At 40.2% G+C, this 21,533-nt stretch overlaps 1 protein-coding gene across 1 annotated transcript in view; it reads left to right on the plus strand.

The window, feature by feature from the left end:
• The first annotated feature begins 400 nt into the window (after positions 1-400).
• Positions 401-21,533, plus strand: part of sptbn5 (spectrin, beta, non-erythrocytic 5) — a 68,119-nt gene continuing 46,986 nt past the window's right edge. Inside the window, exons 1-26 of the mRNA XM_004554656.3 lie at positions 401-522; positions 1,883-2,005; positions 6,422-6,589; positions 6,896-7,012; positions 7,249-7,397; positions 7,544-7,772; positions 9,373-9,459; positions 9,553-9,660; positions 9,736-9,820; positions 9,899-10,032; positions 10,629-10,849; positions 10,969-11,107; positions 11,229-11,363; positions 11,465-11,553; positions 11,739-11,892; positions 14,318-14,521; positions 15,616-15,831; positions 16,101-16,275; positions 17,218-17,354; positions 17,500-17,712; positions 17,858-18,010; positions 18,787-18,917; positions 19,191-19,442; positions 20,102-20,177; positions 20,557-20,768; positions 21,142-21,391. Of these exons, the coding sequence (XP_004554713.3) occupies positions 1,892-2,005; positions 6,422-6,589; positions 6,896-7,012; positions 7,249-7,397; positions 7,544-7,772; positions 9,373-9,459; positions 9,553-9,660; positions 9,736-9,820; positions 9,899-10,032; positions 10,629-10,849; positions 10,969-11,107; positions 11,229-11,363; positions 11,465-11,553; positions 11,739-11,892; positions 14,318-14,521; positions 15,616-15,831; positions 16,101-16,275; positions 17,218-17,354; positions 17,500-17,712; positions 17,858-18,010; positions 18,787-18,917; positions 19,191-19,442; positions 20,102-20,177; positions 20,557-20,768; positions 21,142-21,391 (3,948 nt within the window). The 5' untranslated portion in view covers positions 401-522; positions 1,883-1,891. The remainder of the gene's footprint in view (positions 523-1,882; positions 2,006-6,421; positions 6,590-6,895; positions 7,013-7,248; positions 7,398-7,543; positions 7,773-9,372; positions 9,460-9,552; positions 9,661-9,735; positions 9,821-9,898; positions 10,033-10,628; positions 10,850-10,968; positions 11,108-11,228; positions 11,364-11,464; positions 11,554-11,738; positions 11,893-14,317; positions 14,522-15,615; positions 15,832-16,100; positions 16,276-17,217; positions 17,355-17,499; positions 17,713-17,857; positions 18,011-18,786; positions 18,918-19,190; positions 19,443-20,101; positions 20,178-20,556; positions 20,769-21,141; positions 21,392-21,533) is intronic.

Below are 21,533 nucleotides of genomic sequence, written 5' to 3' on the forward strand. Positions count from 1 at the left end.
TTGACTCTTTTGCTGTCAGGTGAGTGGATCTGCTCAAGCCGTAAATCCAATGGTTCCAAAGTTCACACACACACACACACACACACACACACACACACACACACACACACACACACACACACACACACACTTCAACCTCTTCAAAAAAGACGAGACATGATATTGGCTTTTATTCAGTTCTTGTAGAATTACCATAGCCACACCAATAACCTCTTGCCTAACCTTAAATCAAGTATTCACCCTAAATTTTATTAATTTACTTTGAATCTCTGCAAATTAGCTGTGTAAACACATTTATGTCCCCACAACATGGGCAATACTTGTACACACACATCACAGGAATTCACACACCTCTTTTATGGCAACATTTGGTGCAGACAATAAAATCAGATCAACAGGGTGTCACTCTTCACTGGATCAGAAGGGCATTATTTCTTCTGAAACGGATGTCTTTTCCCCTGAGATTCCAAAGTTGAAAACAAAATAAATCATAAAGAGCTTTGGGCTGCACAGGACTGAAAGGTAAGAGCATGTTTCCTCTGTCTGTGTGCTTGCGTGCTGTATATAGCTTCTCTTCCTGTTCCTGTAGTTTGGTTCTTTCTAAGTTCTTCTGCAGGTTATCTTAGCACCAGGATACTTAAAAGTGACCACATTGCTGCACAAAAGTGTTTCCTGTTTATGTAGACATTTTTAGGCTTTGTGGGCCATATTTGAATTGGTCATTTTACAGTGTATTGCTAAATTGGAAAGCAGAGATAAAGAAGGAGATTTTGACAGCAGTATGGATTTTAGACTGATCTTTATCTTTAGACTGAGGTTAGCTTAGCTTGGAACAAAGTTTAAATATCCTGTTTAAACTTTTTAGTACATCCATCTGGTTGCTATACATTTAGCAAAATTAAGATTTCACTTTCAAGATGATGCATTGCAATAAATTGTGTTTTGCAATATTTGTAAAATTTTTAAACAAGAGAATAAGTGAAGGATAATAAGACAACACATGAGGTTATCTACCTTTCTATCTGTGCCTGAATGTCTTGGCATCACTCCACAAAATCAAAGATCAACTTAGGTTTGACAGTTATAAAAAAAAAAAAGTGTGCATACACACACATTAATGGCACAAAGCAATGAGTCAGTGAGTTAGGTTATTAAAGCTTAGGAATTTTTACAGCTACATTACATTTAGGTGTAACTGCTGTTGTCAGCATGGAAGAAAATAAAATGTGTCCAATTTAACCGTTGACTCAAGCAAGTGAACTGACAACTCAGTTTAATTTGCCTAGTCAGCTGATTAATCCTACCAAAGGGCAAATGATGAGTGAGGCTTAAATACTTAAAGGATCATTCTGCTTTATTTCAGTCTGGTTTATTGCCCCTATTCTGTTTCTCCTCTTGCTCTAAGGCTCTTTTTAACTTAGGCCATGCAATCACTTTGTGTCCGTCTCTGTTATTTGACTATCATGCATGTTATGCTTATTTTAAGCATTGCTTAAAAATCAGTGACTTCGACAAGTCAATCGCAATGTGTCAAAGAACCAGTGTAGTGCGACAGAGGCTCTAATAACCAAGAGGCACAAGAACACAAGGATGCATAAACAGAACTATGACACTTTCAACAGTAACAACTAAAGTCTTTCAGTTTGCATTTTTTTTGCCTTTAACCTGCAGACTGAAATGTTAAAAGCATTAACTGACACTCCTGTGTGCCACGGATGTGTCTGTCTGATATTACGCTCTCTGATGTGTTGCTGTTGTCCAAACTAGATCTCTCATGAAAATGTGTTTTTTACTTGTTTAAAGCTGTATAAAGTTAAAGCAAGAAAAGGTCAAGATCTGAAAACTGCGTGTGTTTGTGACTTTTAATGTTTTTCATGTTCAGCCCATCAGGATGGCGACAGAGGAGGATGGGGCTGGGAGAGTCCGACAGCTGCAGGAGCAGCGGATGGGAGTTCAAAAGAAAACGTTCACCAAGTGGATGAACAGTGTCTTCCACAAGAATGGGGTGAGATGGGAAGAAGAAATAATTCTAAGAAATAATTATGCATTGCATATGTAAGTTACAGTGGGGCAAAAAAGTATTTAGTCAGCCACCGATTGTGCAAGTTCCCCCACCTAAAATGATGACAGAGGTCAGTAATTTGCACCAGAGGTACACTTCAACTGTGAGAGACAGAATGTGAAAAAAAAAATCCATGAATCCACATGGTAGGATTTGTAAAGAATTTATTCGTAAATCAGGGTGGAAAATAAGTATTTGGTCAATAACAAAAATACAACTCAGTACTTTGTAACATAATCTTTGTTGGCAATAACAGAGGTCAAACGTTTACTATAGGTCTTTACCAGGTTTGCACACACAGTAGCTGGTATTTTGGCCCATTCCTCCATGCAGATCTTCTCGAGAGCAGTGATGTTTTGGGGCTGTCGCCGAGCAACACGGACTTTCAACTCCCGCCACAGATTTTCTATGGGGTTGAGGTCTGGAGACTGGCTAGGCCACTCCAGGACTTTCAAATGCTTCTTACGGAGCCACTCCTTTGTTGCCCGGGCAGTGTGTTTTGGATCATTGTCATGTTGGAAGACCCAGCCTCGTTTCATCTTCAAAGTTCTCACTGATGGAAGGAGGTTTTGGCTCAAAATCTCACGATACATGGCCCCATTCATTCTGTCCTTAACACGGATCAGTCGTCCTGTCCCCTTGGCAGAAAAACAGCCCCATAGCATGATGTTTCCACCCCCATGCTTCACAGTAGGTATGGTGTTCTTGGGATGCAACTCAGTATTCTTCTTCCTCCAAACACGACGAGTTGAGTTTATACCAAAAAGTTCTACTTTGGTTTCATCTGACCACATGACATTCTCCCAATCCTCTGCTGTATCATCCATGTGCTCTCTGGCAAACTTCAGACGGGCCTGGACATGCACTGGCTTCAGCAGAGGAACACGTCTGGCACTGTGGGATTTGATTCCCTGCCGTTGTAGTGTGTTACTGATGGTGACCTTTGTTACTTTGGTCCCAGCTCTCTGCAGGTCATTCACCAGGTCCCCCCGTGTGGTTCTGGGATCTTTGCTCACCGTTCTCATGATCATTTTGACCCCACGGGATGAGATCTTGCGTGGAGCCCCAGATCGAGGGAGATTATCAGTGGTCTTGTATGTCTTCCATTTTCTGATGATTGCTCCCACAGTTGATTTTTTCACACCAAGCTGCTTGCCTATTGTAGATTCACTCTTCCCAGTCTGGTGCAGGTCTACAATACTTTTCCTGGTGTCCTTAGAAAGCTCTTTGGTCTTGGCCATGGCGGAGTTTGGAGTCTGACTGTTTGAGGCTGTGGACAGGTGTCTTTTATACAGATGATGAGTTCAAACAGGTGCCATTCATACAGGTAATGAGTGGGGGACAGAAAAGCTTCTTACAGAAGACGTTACAGGTCTGTGAGAGCCAGAGATTTTCCTTGTTTGAGGTGACCAAATACTTATTTTACACCCTAATTTACGAATAAATTCTTTACAGATCCTACCATGTGAATTCATGGATTTTTTTTTCACATTCTGTCTCTCACAGTTGAAGTGTACCTCTGGTGCAAATTACTGACCTCTGTCATCATTTTAAGTGGGGGAACTTCCACAATCGGTGGCTGACTAAATACTTTTTTGCCCCACTGTAAATTAATTTATTTAACTTGCATACATGTTCCAGCACATTTGACTAAAGGTTGTTACACATAGTCGTAACTGTACGAGACATAATCAGGATGTTTGTATTATGAGGATGTGACAGTTACAAAGCGATGGGTGCAGTAAATATTATCTCTTAGTTCTTTTCAATGTAAACAACCAAATTTTCAAGCCAACATTAAATGATACGATCGTGGCTCAAGAGTTGAGAGTTCGCCTTATAATCGGAAGGTTGCCAGTTCGAGCCCCGGCTTGGACAGTCTCGGTCGTTGTGTCCTTGGGCAAGACACTTCACCCGTTGCCTACTGGTGGTGGTCAGAGGGCCCGGTGGCGCCAGTGTCCGGCAGCCTCGCCTCTGTCAGTGCGCCCCAGGGTGGCTGTGGCTACAGTGTAGCTTACCATCACCTGTGTGTGAATGGGTGGATGACTGGATATGTAAAGCACTTTGGGGTCCTTAGGGACTAGTAAAGCGCTATATAAATACAGGCCATTTACCATTTGATACAATACGATGAATCAAAAGGCTTTTTGAAATCATTTCAAAAAGTGGAAATCAATTTCATATTCTATCTTGTATAAGTCATTGCTGAACCAATAGTAACAAAGCAAACAAACAAACAAATAACAAACAACAACAAAAACAAAAGAGTAAATGCTATGAGACAGGAGTATCAAGAAACTAATACATTCAGCCAGTTAAAAATGTAATTGAAAAACAAACAGCAGCAACCTCAACTGTTAAAACTGTCAAGCAGAGATTAATGGGAAATTAGTTTTCTCATCAAAGTCAAATACGAGTTCCCAGACATTCCAGAACGTATGAGAAGAGTCCTGGAGATAGTCATAATAATAATAATAATCATCATCATCATCATCATCATCATCATAATAATATTTCATTTTATTTGAGGGCACCTTTCTAAAACCCAAGGTCACCTTAAAGATCTTAATAAAACAGTAGATTAAAATACATTAAAATAAATTAAGATACAAAAAAACAAAAACCCCCAAACAAACAAATAAACAAGATTTGACCATAAATAAGATCTGTATTAAAGGGAGTAAGCCAGTTAAAACAAGCAGGTTTTGATCTGTGACTTAAATAAGGGAAGGGAATCTATATTTCTTAAGACCGAAGGAAGGGAATTCCAGAGCCGAGGAGCAGAGCGGCTGAAAGCTCTGCTCCCCATAGTGATAAGACGAGCAGGAAGAACAACAAGATGAGCGCCAGATAAAGATCTGAGAGAGCGGGAAACAGTGGTGATATGAAACAAATCACAGAGATTAGGAGGGGCAAGATTATGGTTGCACCTGAGAAAGAGTCTTATCTTTTTCAACTTAAGCAAATAAGGAATTAAGGAAGGAATTAAAGTGTCTTTAATCCAGGTGCTGGAGATTTCTTTTTTTATTACAATTAGCCTCTTCATAAGAAGGGTCATAAAAGCTAAGGACCTTTGATTATTATTTTGTGTGTGTTCACACACTAACTACACTTTATTACTATATTAGATTTGACTTTACAATCTCAACAGCATTTGTGCATTTTATCCTTACATGCTTACACTTTCTTCTTACCCACTGCAAGGTTATCAAATATTTTTGAGGCCTCTATGTTGGCCAACTAGCTGTCATCTTAGAGCAAAGTGTGAAGTTGGAAACTAACAAATGCTAGGTTGGTTAGCAGGTTCAGTCCTTAAACCAAAAAAGAGGAAAACACAGACAGAGATGGCTGCTATTTAGTGGTAAGTAAAAGCAATTTATTTATGGACAGAATCCAAAGACAGATAGGCGGGCCAGTCCATATACATCACAGTGATAAAGTTATACTCACAGTCAGCACTTTTTAAAATGAAATGATAACGTTTGAAGCCATGCAAAATTTTACCTTCACACGATTAACGTTTTCTAAAATATAGGCCCTTAAATTACTGTCATGATTATTAATAGTAGAGCCAAAAATCATTTCATATCTATTAAAGATATTAAAAACATAAAAAAACAAACATTCTGCAGTCCCAACATTTTGACTTAAAGATTTTTTTATTTAAAAAAAGTTAATCACTGCAGTAATGTGCAAAATATTCAAAAATACTGCAGGGTGATAACATATGATACTGTATATAGCAGTTTAATACACAATTCTTATTCTTTAATACACACTTTTTGATCATTTGAGTACATTTCCTTACCTCTGTTACGCAGTAGAAAGTGCATTGTGGTATTAGTACTTTTACTTTAGTGAAGGACTTGCTTCACTGATTTTGTTCCAAACTTGTTACAATGTTACAAAAAAAATATATCCAAAGACAGAATTACGGTACAAGTTGATTCACAGCAGCTACACAGAAGACACATAATAGTGTAGAGGGAATTCCAGGAGTTGGTAATGGATAGAGAAAGAAATCTAAATTAGAGGTTACAACATACACAGGAAATGCAGTATCATCAAATACTTAAATGTTTAAGTGGAGAGGAAGGATTGAAAAGTAACTGATCTTAAACTGAATTCTCAAACCATTTGAGAATAAATCACACCACCTGTAGGCGTTTGTTTGGTCTAGCAAGTAGATAAAAGAATGGCACCCACACACTTAGACTAAGGTTACCAAATAACTGCAAGGTTTAGTAATATTTCTGATTTGCAAGCTTGAACAACGTGAACATCAAAAATCTGGTACAGTAACGGGGAGCTTCTATGTCAGGTTTGGCTTGTAACTGAAACTGTCCGGATCTCCTGCAGGAGAAATTGGAGCTGACTGACGTCTATACTGAACTTAAAACCGGAGAAGTTCTGATCCGTCTGCTGGAGTTCATCGCCAACGAGAAGTTGCCATCGCGGAGCCGAGGCAAGATGAGAGTCCACTTTCTGGAGAACAACAGCATTGCCATCAATTTCCTCAAAACCAAAGTAACCTACTTTTTGCTTTTTGGTGTCCTGAAAGTGATCCACCAAATTTACAAATATACAAAATTAATCTTATACACACAAACCTCAGTGTACAAGTGTATATGGTTATAGTATTATTCCTCATGAGGAGAACGGTCTTTTCTCAGTATATTTTAATCTTGATTAAATGTTAGTTCTAAAAAGCCAATCAGATTATCCTAAATATCAAGGTAATGACTTTCAGTTCTTACTGGCAGCTGTAAAATGTTGAACTTCATAGCAGTCTCACGAACGACAGCTTCACACTGCTCTATGCTCTACTGTTAGATTCGGGTGGATTTAATTGGTCCAGAAAATGTGGTGGATGGGGATCGTACACTGATCCTGGGGCTGCTGTGGATCATCATCCTCAGGTTTCAGATTGGACATATTAACCTGGAAGAGGTATCGAATTAAAACTACAGCAGAATTAGTTATCTCCTTTAATTTAAACAATTTATTTATGAATTTAACATATTTAACATTTTCCCTCTTTTTTGGGGTATTTTCCTTTTCCCTTTCCTTTCCCTTGCTCCTCCACATTTTTACTTTTGTCTTTCCATCTTCTTGTCTTTTAAATTTTTTCCATTTTTGCCTTGTTCTCATTTCATCTCACCCCCTTCCCTCCTCCTCCTTCTCAGGGGAACAGCGTAGCTCATCGCTCAGCCAAGGAGGCTCTGCTGATCTGGTGTCAGAGGAAAACATCAGGCTACAATGGTGTTGACGTGCAGGACTTTTCCTCCAGCTGGAGGGATGGACTTGCCTTCAATGCTCTTATCCACGCCCACCGGTAGCATACTTGTGCACACGCATTTTTGTTGTATTTGTGAGGTCCCTCATAAAATATTTCCTAAAATATCCTCAAAAGTCAAAAACTCAAATGGAAACTCAAATCGCTTCTCACAGAGTAAACATACATGTGTCTGTCCATCCCAGACCTGACCTTTTTGACTACCACCGTTTCCATGGTGATAACCCCCAGCGTAATCTGGAGCATGCGTTCACTCTGGCAGAGCGGGAGTTCAGTATCATGCAGCTTCTGGAGGTGGATGACATCATGGTTGCTCATCCTGATGAAAAGTCCATCATGACCTACGTGTCTCTGTACTACCACTACTTTTCCAGGATGAAGCAGGGGCAGACCATCCAGAAGAGACTTGCCAGGGTTGGATTCAGCACAAACATAAACACAGCAGCATTGCATACAACAGAAAAAAAGATCAGTCAGATAATAAATAATATGACCATAATAGCATAATACATAATATTAATTGAAGCCCAAGTGATTCTAAATTTGTGTATAGATGAGTGCATATAAATATATACGACACATACAGACATGCACATGTTATAGATATTAAAGGTGACATATTTCTAATATAAGGCAGAATTGTTTCTGTTTAACTAAACGTGCAGTAAAAATAAAAAAGAGAAGCAATGGGGCAGAGAAAGAGTCTGTATCAGTCTGTCAGTCCATCTTTTCAGACTCAGTCGGCTCTTGTAACTTGATGTTGATTAGCAAAAACCGAGGCTGGTTACAATGGAAAATCTAATCTATAAGGCAGGTTTATTTGTCCCTAAACTCAGATTGTGGGTCATTTTTTTCTTTAAATAATGTGTTGCTTGACATAATGTCTGTCATACCGTTTATAGTGTGGACTGCTCTGCCCCATGTGGTATTGTAACCTGCTCTAAATAGTATAGATTACTGCTACAATGACAAGCTGCTGCTCACACAAAACACAAAACACAGCTGGTGGGATTTTTATTTTGGTAGATAAGAAGGTATTAGTAGCTCAAAGGAGAACCTTTCATAAAAGAGGGGCTGTGGATGTTAAGAATCACATCAGATCACATACAATGAGATGCTGCTGGAGGCAGCAGCAGGAACTCATTCAGAGAACCTCACACCTTTAACACACCGAAGCTACAAGCCTTTATCTGCTTCACACATGTTCCTTCTGCTGTACATGATAATAACCAAGTTAAACTGTTTTGGGGCTGAGTGTTGTCAGATGTTTTTTTAAGGTTTGCATTTTGTTTATTTGGACTGAGGGTTATGGTTGCAGGAGTGAAAGTGCTGTGACTGAACACTGATGCTGCTGTATTGCTTCTCATTCTTAAATAACAACCACATTAGTTAATGGGAGGTGAAACTAATATGTTTAATTTCTCATCTTAAGTCGCGTACACAATGGAAGTGATAACTACAGCTTTGAAAATTATGTTAGAAGCCACTTTTATATTTATTAGTATTTTTGCATTGATAGGTAGGCAACTATAAATCAAAAATTAAGCAAGCCAATCATGTGATGTAATATAACAGCCATGCATTTTAAAATCAACATTGGCTCATATAGCTTGTGATAGTGATAGTGCTCAGGTGCAGTGACCAGCATTTTCAGAATGCCAGGAAGTGACTGACAGCAGCCTTTTGCAATAAGATTGAGCAGTTTCAGATGGACACTTTTTTACCCCAGTGGGGTTGAGGGGACATCAAGAGGGGCAGGTGCAGGATGCAGAATTACAGTTTGCAGAATTAGAGTCAACCAGCAACAATGGGGATAGCCTATTAACAATGAAATCATTAAGAAGGCAAGATAGGTAATTTAAGGATTAATTTAAATGAGCAACTTTTCTTGGTTGCTAATTCTTTGGTTACGAACAATATTTTTGTCTTTGATTTGCCAGTCCAGATTCCATTTTAACATATCAAACCAAAACATCCAGAACACAAAAGTAGGACTTCATTCTTTTCTCCACAGATTGTTGGGATGCTCATGGAGCTGGATGGCATGAAGATCCAGTATGAAAGAATGGTCTCAGATCTGCTTCGCTGGATCAAAACTAAGGTAACAGGTCAATCCCAGAAAAAACACAGGAATATAAGACAAAAAAACAAAACAATTAATGAATTAAATTTGGTGATTATTTTTTGACTGAAGATGGTGCAGCTGAATGACAGAAGATTCCCAAACTCTTTGAGGGAGATGCAGAAACTGATGAGCGCTTTTAAGACCTACAGAACTGTGGAGAAACCTCCCAAATACCAGGTCAGATGACCCTCACATTTTAAATTCAGCGTCCTCCTTTGTTCATCTCCTTAAAGTTAAGTCTTGTTTTTCCAGGAGCGTGGGGCAATTGAGGCCCACTTGTTCAGTCTGAGGACTCAACTGGCAGCCAACAACCAATGGGCTTATAATCCTCCCGAAGGTACAGAACACTAACAGTCAATTATAATATAAGGGCTGCTATGACAAAGATCGCTCATGCTGTTGTGTATTTGTAAAGGTAAAACTCTGAATGACATCGAGAAGAGCTGGGCTATGCTGGAGAGGGCGGAACATGAACGAGAGCGAGCCCTACAGGAAACGCTGCTACGCCTGGAAAGCCTGGAGCAACTTGCACAGAAGTTTGCCAGGAAGGTAACGCCACTCTACTCATATGAATGTCTTTGTTACAAGTCTCCCAGTTTTGATCGTTATGTTATGGAGTTGCCTGACATATTCCTGAGTAAATTATAAAAACAACTTTGTGATTACAAATCACTGTGTTGTGCGTAGAAACAAATTTCAGTGAGTTTTGGTAATGTTAACCTTAAAATGGATGCGACCTTTTGACCACTCTTGTTCCACTGGACATATATGCAAGATCTTGTTATTTGTTATTAACAACCCCACAGAAAAGTAGATACACACAACACAACAAAAAAGTATAATTTTGATTTAATTTTAAACCTTTTTCTTTATTAAAATAGGTATATCAGTTTGGAATCTGTTCAGAATGGAATACCCTTTACTTAAAGCTGGGAAATGGGGACAAACGTGTTGCTGGGATTTTGTGAATTTGTTTGTGTAATGTTAACTTAAAATGGAAACCACTTTTTGGCATCAGAAAGGTTAATCTATGCAGACAAACAGCATTCAAAACCCTGGATCTGATATTCAACTTTCTGCCTGTTTTTATGGCTCCTTAAAAAATCCCCAATAGACTGCAAAATCCTTCCTTTTTGTCTTCTCAGGCAGCTCTGAGGGAGGGCTATCTTGAGGACACACTGCGTCTGATCCGGAGGCAGGACATCCGAGGTCTGTCCACACTGGAGGAGGCTCAGGCAGCTGGCCGGCGTCTGGAGGCCTTGGCTACCGATGCACTGGCCAGGGAGCCACGCTTCACGGCCCTCAGAGACATGGCAAAATCCATCGAGAAAGGAAACTACCACAGCAAGGAGCAGGTCATTGGGAGGTGGGAGGATGAAAACAATGACTTTGTGTAACACTCTTTTTGAAGGGAGAAGAACCAAGAAGTGACATTAATTAAAAAAAAAAACTTGTACTCTACATAATAATATATTTGTTTCTAAGGGAGGAGAACATTAGCCATCGATGGAAGGACCTGCTGCAGCAGCTCCAAGAACAGAGGATGCTTTTGGGAAATGTAGTTGAAACTCTGAGCATCCTGCGGGACATTGAGCTTGTCTCCCAGGAACTGAAAGAACTACAAGTGAGCTTATTATTCGAAATTTAGTTATAATGACGACACTGGAGTTTTACTTAGATTGTACTGTGAGAGAAGTGGGGTGACTTTAATATTACTGACTGTCCCCTCCCTTATCCCATCTTAGTCCCAAGCCAGTTCCTCTGAACTGGGGAAGCAGCTGACGGAGGTGGAGTCTCTTCTTCAGAAACAAGATCTCCTGGAAGCTCAGATCTCAACTCATGGTGAAACCATCACTGCAATCAGTAGCAGAGCTCTGAAGGTACGCTAATAATTGGCATCTCATGTCCTATTAGTTCACTGTTTGGGGAATTTGTAAGGGTGATTTCTGTCAGACTGACCCACCTCCTTTCTCTCACTCAGGCAAAAGTAAGGGATGGGCAGCAGATTCAGAGCAGAGTGAGAGCTCTTGACACTCAGTACAAATCGCTGGTGTCTCTCAGCAGCAGCAGGTTTGCTTTAGTTTTCTCATTTACAGCATGAGGGAAAAATCATTTATCAAGCAACAGGTCTAAACGTGTAACATTTCTTTGTATGTCCAAAATGGTGGAATAGAAAGTCTAATTAGTCTGATATTCTGTTGCTACATCTCTCACCTGTGCTCATCTTGCCTCACATCTTTCCTTTGCTGTGTCAGGAGGAGGCAGTTGGAGGCTCAGTTGAGGTTGTTTGAGTTCCTCTATGACTGTGAGGAGTTGGAGGCCTGGATCTATGAGCGCTGGTTAAAGCTGCAGACGGCTGGACTTGGAAGAGACCTCAACCACATCCAGGTGGCCGAACACAAGCACAAGGTGAGCCAGAAAGCTGTGTATACGGACACTTGAGCCCATAAGGTTCCATGCTTTGGACTTTGACACTGTGAAGAAGTTTTGTTTGCTTTTTTACACAGGCACATGTGTTACAAGTGGTTTAAGGGTGTTCTTTGTGAATGTGTTAACTCTGAATTATGTGATGAAAAGTCAACTTTTTTGTGCCTCTTGTGAAAAACACAGGATTCATATTATTTTACAGATTGTCAAAACTTTAGAAATGTTACATTGTTATTCTTTATTAAAAAAAGAATAACAAAAGCTTATAAAGCAGATACATGTTTCTGTTTTTTTTTTAAATGCCTTAAACTAAAGCAAGACAGGACTCTAAGTCAAAAGATTAACTTAAAGAGGCAGCTTTTATTTGCTGTGAAAACTAAAACCAAAATACATGAACACTGTCACTCGGCGCAGACTGAAATCACAGAAAACTGAATTTTATTTACACACTCCCGGTTCACTATACACAGGTGAAGGAGAAGGGGGCCAAGGTTCCCAGGGGTACAGGGAAGAATCAGGAAAAGTGTCCTCTCTTGCTCCGCTCCACACGAACAGAACAATGCACTTGGAAAGGTCCTTTCCTCACACACGCCACTCTCACTGCGGCACTCACGAACAGGCTTCGGTGTCCAAACTTCCAAACCGAGCACGAAGAATCTGTATACAGAGATCAGGAATTAACACGGAAAACTGTCACGAAGAGAGCTCAAAACTGGCTGAGGCTAAAGTAGCACTGACGAGCGTTACTCAATAGTCCAGCAGCGAGGTGCTCTCAGTCACTGCCTTAAGTAGCGAGAGCAAACAAGGTGAGGAGCCACAGGTGATTGCTTGCAGGTGGTGATGGCCAGGGGCGGGAGCCCACAATGAACTCCACCCAGGCAGCAAGTAGAGAGAGAGAGGAGAGAGAGAGGAGAGAGAGAGCGAGACAAAAGCAACACACATGTAGCCACACAGGGCCAGCCGGGCAGGCACCATGACGAACACTACACAAACAAAAGATAAACTAGAACTAACAACTGAACTGGACTAGACTTGACAACATGGAACTAACACCAGAACACAGCTTACATGGAGAACACGACAATGAACAGAGTGAGACTAAACACTTAAATACAGATGAAGGATAACAAGGGGATGGAAACAGGCGGGAACACAGCTAGGACTAATCAAACCTGAGAAGACAGGGAGGAAGCAAAACTAAATACACTGAATACAGGACAAAGGACTATCAAAATAACACAGGAAACAAGAGACACACATTAAGATGTAAACACAGGAAACGGGGGGAGCGAGGGTCATGAAGGGGAGACAGATAATAATGGATTGGATTTATATAGCGCTTTTCAAGGCACCCAAAGCGCTTTACAATACCACGCCATCGGCCCAACACCAGTAGGCAAGTAGGGTAAAGTGTCTTGCCCAGGGACACAACGACCAGGACAGAGAGCCCAGGGATCGAACCGGCGACCTTCCGGTTACAGAGCCACGGTCGCCCGATGAATCAACACGGAGAGAAAATTTAACATGCGCGAGAGACATGATAGACTACACAAGCAACAAGGACACAGGGGAGGCCAAGCACAGAACCATGAATAATATTAACCACAAGAATGTAGAATATTGTGTAAAACATAATCTTAAAAAGAAGAAAACATAAATCCTGAGCTCCGACTCACGGCCCTGACAATATAGAGTTGGACCTACAATAGGTTGCATGCTGTGTGGATTGTTGAGGGATTATGGACCTAAAACCAGGATGCAGGAAACAGTGACTAAACTCTAAGCAAGTTTTAATGGTGATAACCCAGAGAGTAAACCAAGCCAAAATCCAGAAGCTGAATACAAAAAGCAGGAAATCCAAAACATCAAGGGACACTTGGCATCAAGGACGACAGAGACAATACAAGAGGTACGAGGTAAATGTTCGTCATGTGACAATTGAAACTAATCTTGAGACAAGCGAAGTAGGAATAAAAACAAAGCACAAGTGACAAAAGACTATAAAAATAAAACAGGAAGTAACAAAACACCAACACAATGACTCTAACAAACAAACAAACCGAAATAAGTGAAACAAAGGATTAAGTCATCGGGAATAACCAATCAAACTAAGACTTAAGAATTCAAAAATACACAAGCTGAAAAAAGTCCAAAGCCCAAGACCACGAAACAATATTTGCCAAGTTTTAAATGAAATGAAAATAACATAAACAAGAAACAGCAATGCAAAGAACAGAAGTGCATCTAAACAAAACAGACAAATAATAACATTTAAATTCTGGTTTAAGTCATGTAATCTGGTTAATCTGACTGTTTTTAGGCTGAACATGACCCCACCTTGAGAATAAAGGCAATTTAAATCTATCTTGACTCTAAATGCCACTTCAAATAAATCATAATTTGATAGGTGCTGGAGGCAGAGGTCCAGGCCCAGGAGTCTTTGTATAAAGGTGTCCTGGGTCGAGGTCAGGATCTGCTCTCCAAACAGAGTCAGGAGAATCAGCAAGCTGTTCAGAAGTGGATCAGGACTCTCAAGAAGCAGTGGAGCCACCTGACTGACGAGGTGATGGGACACCGCGACAGACTGCAGGCTGCCGCTACCATAAAGCAGGTGAATAATAGTGGCGAGCCGGCTCCTTATCGCAAGCCGTGGGTTTTTTTCCCCTTTCTCTCACCCTCTCTCTCGCACTTTTTCCCGCTTCACTCCGTACACGAGCCTTGTGCTTTGCGCTGGGCAGAGGGGGGAGGGGCGGTAGTTACACTCGCAGTAGCACAGGAACAGAGCGGGAGGGAGAGAGAGAGAAAGAGAGCCAGGGACAACAACGTCACATTAGAAAGGTATAGTAATCATCCACAACTATTTTCAGTTGCGGATGATAAAGGATTCAGAAAGTTTATTCATGCAGGCCCATATGACAGAGAATATGCATGTTCTTTTTGTTTTCATATTTTTTCTTATTTATATTTAATTGTGTTGTGGTTTGCAGTGTTTTGTGTTGTTTCACTTTAAATTTGTGTAAAAGGAAAAAGCTGAAAATTTAAATAGTTAAAGTTGAAATGTGAATAGTTGTTTTTGTTTTATATGATTTATTTATTACATTTTATGTGGAGTGAATAAATAAAAGTATATTTAGGTAGCTCTGTTTTGAAGTTCAGTTAACGCTAGAAATGTGTTTTGGAGTTTGTACGTGCTTTTTCTCTAGGGGCCACTGTATATATTTATATTTATATATAAATAAAACCACTTTTTTTTACATTAGTAATTCCTTTTGTGCATAATTTTATATTATTGTTAATAATAAATTAATTAAATCAACAAAACAACCTGAAGAGCCGGTTCGGAGCCGAAAGAGCCGGTTCTCTAAAAAGAGCCGGAAATCCCAACACTAGTGAATAATGTGTCATTAAAGGCAGAGAAGAAGAAGAGAAGATTGAAAAAAAGCTGTTTTTGTTTAGTGTAGCTTCTTTTTGTCTGTAAACTCCTATCTCTGCTCACAACAAACACATTTTTGAGGTATTACTGTTTTTTTACAGTTAGTCTAATTATTTTGCAGTCAGATTTTTACCTGTGTGCTGCTGTTATTGTGTAGGTTCTAACCATCCTGTCACGTATGTTATGTTTTATTTTCTTGTGTGGTCTTTTGGAACCTGCTCTTGATCTCTATAGACATGCTCTAAGACAGTAACCTTTATTTCTCTGACCAGTATTTTGCAGATGTGGAGGAGGCTAACTCCTGGCTAGGTGACAGGAAGCCACTGCTGATAAGCGAGGATCATGGGAAGGACGATTCCAGCACAGCATTGCTTCTTCAGCGCCACCTTCGTTTGGAGAAGGAGATGGCAGCGTATGCCTCAGAGATAAAGAGACTGTCAGAACAGTCAAAAACTGCAGCACAGCTGACGGCGCTGACTGCACAGCAGGTCATTCTGCATGCTTTATTCAGATATTGTTTCTGTCAGATAGATTTTCCTAACATTTCTTATGTGTAGTTATTAATGAGTCCTTACTAAAATAATATAACATAGTTGAAAGATGTTTCTCCTATGTGTTCCTTACTTTTTTAATCTTCATTTATTGGCTGTTATAAACTGTGATATCAATAAACTGACAAATAGCTAATATTGGCTCTACAACACTGACTGTGATAGTAGATGCAAAGCTATAGGCAATATTTCCTCATCCCTTGTAGGCAGAGCCTCAGCAAGGCAAGATGATCCAATATAGCGATTCCTCTGGGGAAGAGGAGAAGGAGTGGCAAGGAGCACGAACCTCACTATCCAGTACCAGAGGTGGGAAGGGCCCTGTAAGCATCCCCCCTCAGAAAGAGGAAATCAAGGCCAAAGTCCGCTTCAGATACAGCAGAGGTACTGGAGTACTTAGTGTCACTGTTGTGTTGCATAGCATGATAAATGGTAAATGGCCTGCTTTTCTAGTCCATAGGACCCCAAAGCGCTTTACACTACATTCAGTCATCCACCCATTCACGCACACATTCACACACTGGCGATAGCAAGCTACATTGTAGCCACAGCTGCCCTGGGGCGCACTGACAGAGGCGAGGCTGCCGGACACAGGCGCCACCGGGCCCTCTGACCACCACCAGTAGGCAAACACGGGGTTAGTATCTTACCCAAGGATATTTGGCATGCAGCCAGGATGCAGCCTGGGATCGAACCACCGACCTTCTGATTAGTGGCTGACCTGCTCTGCCACCTGAGCTACAGCCACCCCATGATAAGGAGTGACTGCTACTCATACATGAAAACACAAGCCTATATTCTGCACTAAATAATCTGCCAGCACTACACTGTGTTATTTCATTTCTCATTTTGATACAGAATGCCCATTTTTCTCTTAAAACAGAAATCTTACTCAGGTCAGACCAAGTCACATAAAAAATATTCATTAAATATTTAGGCAAATTTATAGAGATGCTCTTGTTTACAGAGAGGACCAGATAACAGGCCAATTTAAGAGGAAAAATATCATGCATTATGTCCTTCTCTATTAACCATGTCTGAAAGTGGCTTTACTCCAATTCGCTATTTTCTGTAACACAGGCCAGGTTAACACAGGTTTACTCTGTGGTTTACTATGAAGAGCAGTAATCTGTGCTAAAAAAAATGATGACAGAAAATAAGGAAAAGCAGATTATGTAAATTGTAACTGTTTTCATTTTTGCATTTCTAAAATGTAGCCAAGTGTGTTGTGATGAACAGACATGGGCTATATCTGAAATCACACAACAGAAAAACACATAGTAGATACTTTATTGAAATGTAAAGTATAAACTAACCTGATTTCAGGTCAGTTTCCATGGGACCGCAATGAGATTGTGACCATCGTCAGCAGTGAGCCGGATGGAGACAGAGTTGTGGCCAGAGACAGTGGAGGAAACCAGCAGTCCATTCCCAAAACCTACCTGAATATGCTGCCATCCAGTGTATGATCAATACTGAACCAGTTCTTTGGTCAGATTATGAAAATATCACATCTCGTTAGTGGACATGCTTTGTTAGTGGGCAGTGTGAAAATAAATTATTATGTATTTTTTTAAAGTGTCAATAACTTTATCACACCCTCTTCAGGTTCCTCCACCCACTCCACCTGCCTCAGCCAATGATATGCCAGAAAGCTCAAGCAAGAAACTGAGTCGTCCAAGGCGAAAACGCTCTATGCGTCGCGGCACAGCTGAGATCCAAACCACATTACTGCCAGACCCCGAGTACCAGAGAGATACTGTGGAGAGCACACAGGGCAGGTTGGACCAAGAGTACAATTTCTTGTACAACCTGGTGAAGGTGAGAGAAAGGAGCAGTATACAGAATATAAACTGTTTACTTAGTTATGTGGGAGGTTGTATTAAGATGACAGATTATTATACAGAAAAGGACATTCAGAGTAGCTGTATTCTAAAATCAGATTTATATTTATATTGGTTTTCAGACAAAGACAAAGAGCCTGGAGGAGATACTGCGTCTTCATCGATTTTACAACAGCTGCCATGAGTTTGAGTCATGGATGGAGGATAAGGAGAACATCCTCAACACCTTCAGCACTGATGGTGACAATCTAGCAGTGGTTCAGGCCAAATATGAGGTGAAGACTTCTCCAGAAAAATATTTCCAAACATATCGTACAAGACTTATCCTACAAACTGAAAACAGGGGATCAACTCATCTGGGTGAAACAAATGTCCCAATACCTCATGATTTTTCTAATTTGTTTAATCCTTAAATGCATCTCTTAAAAAATATTAAGACTACGTCACAGCCCATCATTTTGTTCAGTTAAGATCTCAGCATAAACTGTAACAGCAGTCAGGTGTTTCCTTTTGCTGATGGTGGGAAATTTAGCCTTGTGGGTTTACTTATAAATGAGTAAATAATAGCACATGGTGTTGTCGAAGCTGGCTAGATGGATTCTGATACCAACAGATTTGTAGATGAAGATCAACCTTAAGTTAAGCTCATAAATCATATTATTTATTGGGAAGGAGAAACTTTTAACCTCTAAAGCCAGAAAATCACAGGGTAAATACTGGCTTCCAATTGTCACTTCTGTAGGTTAATCAGAAATGAAAAAATGTGGCTTTAGGTAGAATACATCTGATAAGGCAGCAGTTCATATTAAGTGCCACTGAGTTTTCACTGATTTTCTTCTGTAGCATCAATCTTTCGTTTCAGTGATTTTCACCCAAACAACAACTTTTTTTTGTTGCTTTTTTAAATGATTAATTTGAGATTTTTTCTGACTTTTGGACATATTTAAGAGGCCTGATTTTTTTTATTTTCACTTCTTCAGAATAAACTCAGACAAACTCAGATTCATAAAATATCTGAATACTTTGACTCACCCTTGACTTTCTGTTTTAGAACTTTCTGACTGAGTTAGCGAGCGGACGAGGTCAGCTGGACGATATCATCAAAATGGCAGACGAGCTGGTGAAGAGCCAGCACAGTAAACAGAAAGAAATCCAATCCAGAAAGAGGAGTGTTTCCAAAAGGTGCAAAAAAAGTCCAAATCACTCAAATCAGCACAAGGACCCAGATACACAAACTAGATCCTGTGAAAAAGTGGTCTCATTGTTACTGTTATTAAAATGACAACAGTGAAGGACCCAGTAACAACGGTTTGCTATTATAGCAACATGCTATAATAAAGTGCCTGGGCTGTAGGTTGAGTACAGGACAGCATTTTGGACAGTTTTGGGGCGCCAGAAGCTCCTGATGACTGTGTGACAACTGTGTGATAGTTCTGGGTTCTTGGTGTGTTGCAGGTGGGATTGGATTCAGCAGCTGAAGGATGACAAAGGAAAGGAGCTGCTGAGTACGGCAGATGTGCAGTCCTTCCTGCATAGCTGCGAGGAGGCTAAGGCTCAGCTGCAGGGTGAGCTGTCCCAGCTTGACGAAGTGGACGTGGGCTGCACCCCCTTCACTCTGCTTGCTGAGGAGAAGAACCAGATTCGGGCCCTTAGAGACATCAAGATGCTTGAGGGGAAGATTGCTTACCTGAAGAGCGTTGCAAAGATGTATGGTCTGATATAGTCTGTGGGATTTTGAGGTGTTCTGCAGTTGTCTCAGTAGGCCTTAATTGAATCAAAAACACTTTAAAAGTAATTGATGGTTACAAATATGTTAAGCAACCAACCAATCAATCAATCAATCAATCAATCAATCAATCAATCAATCAATCAATCAATCAATCAATCAATCAATCAATCAATCAATAATAATAATTTTAGAAATGTGTGTTGTAATTTGATAGAAATAAGTCATTGTTGTTTTGTATTTGATGTTCATAATGATTCATCAGTGATGTGATATATGTATATAAAGGAAATTAAAAGAGCCATAGACGTGACACTGAAGGTAGCTGCAGTTTTCCTGAGAATAGTTTTGTGAATTACTTTCACATGAATGGGCTCATGGATTGGCCTACACTGGTCTGTACCTTGGTACATGGGCTTTGATGTGTTCATGTGTTCACCGCTCTCCAAATATCTATTACAGATGATAATGGTATCTTACTTTACATTACGAATAACACAGAGCTGCATTAGTCTGAAAGGTTTCAAAGTTAAAACACTTTACATGAACTTCTAGCTAAAAGTGTTTTTTCTAAAGAAACTTCACGGTGGAGTACATCTCCATTCATCTCCACTCAATTTGCTCACATCCTGTGTTACAGGAAGCAGGACTGCAGTCCGGCAGAGAGTGCGGCCATTATGGAGGAGGTTCGAGGTTTGGAGGCTCTGCTGGATCAGGTGACATTTTCCTTCTTTGTTTTAGACTGACTGGAGTGTAGTAGCCAAGAGTGAAGGTGTTCAAACTTCAGTCTGTGTTCCTACAGAACATCTCTTTTGTGCTTGCAACATTTCGTGTTGATTTGCATTGACACTGACATACTCGACATCATTATTTTATTAATAAAAGTGAAGATCTCTTATTTTTTGTATGTACAAAGCAGGTGGTATAAGACTGAAAAGGTACAGCGTTTGGGTCATTATAATTAGGTTTGATATTCTGATGAACACAGACTCAGAGGCTGTTACTGTTTTATTATTGTTATATTATTATTAAATGTTTTGAGTAAAAAAATCTAAAATAAAACTACAAACTAAAAAAAAATACATTTTTGTACAGGTGAAATGTCAAGCATCAGACAGACAGCACCAACTGGAGGAGGCCCGCAGGCTGCAAAGTTTCCAGCAGGAGGCCAAGGAGCTAGAGCGCTGGGGGGGTTCAGTTCAGGAACGGCTCCTGCAGGAGGAGACAGCGAGCGATGTGGCCTCGGCTGTCACGCTGCTGGAGCAACACCAGGAGCTGCAACTAGAAATGGAGACACAGAGGAGCAGGTAAATAGCAGAAACTGTGCACAGCATTCAGTGCTTAGTGTGTTGTTGTTCCATTCATTGAATTGCATTCATTTAATTCTATTTAATTCGAAATAAATTAAATCTGCAGCATCAGTAAATTTAAATGCAAAGTGTTTTAGCAGTGGTTAATAGGAATTTAAAAAAATTATGATGAAAATTATTATGATTAAAAATTATGCTAAAGAATGTTCAAATCATTAATCCTGTGCACGTATTTTTTTTAACTACCATAACGCTTGTCCATAATGAAAGCCATTTCTATCCCCTTCTGACAAAGGGATTGAGAAGATTGGCTCATGGACATCATCATTTAAGTGGACTGTGTCTCTCCCACTGTGTGTGTTTTTGCCAGGCTGAAGGAGATGGAGAACTTAGGGAAATCTCTGCTGCAGGGATCATCCAATGGGAAAATAGGCGGTGTTGACATCCAACAAATCCTTGATAATCTCAGTGCTGAAAGGAGTAGGCTGGAGACGCTGTGGGCTAGTAGAAAGAAGCATTTGGAGCAGGGTGTGGAGCTCCAGAGGCTGAACCAAGAGGGAGACCGGATTGAAGCAGCATTGTCTGGACATGAAGCCCGACTAAAAGTCCAAGATCTTGGGGTGAGGGTGCTCATTTCTCACCTTTTTACATGGTCCAGCTCCTTGAAATGTTACCCTTAAATTTGAATCCTAAATAAGTATTTATAGAAATCTGTGAAATTGCTATAAGTAAAGATTATAAATAGGATGCTCTATCATAAAA

This window comes from Maylandia zebra, linkage group LG19 (assembly GCF_041146795.1).
Source record: "Maylandia zebra isolate NMK-2024a linkage group LG19, Mzebra_GT3a, whole genome shotgun sequence".
Taxonomy (NCBI): domain Eukaryota; kingdom Metazoa; phylum Chordata; class Actinopteri; order Cichliformes; family Cichlidae; genus Maylandia; species Maylandia zebra.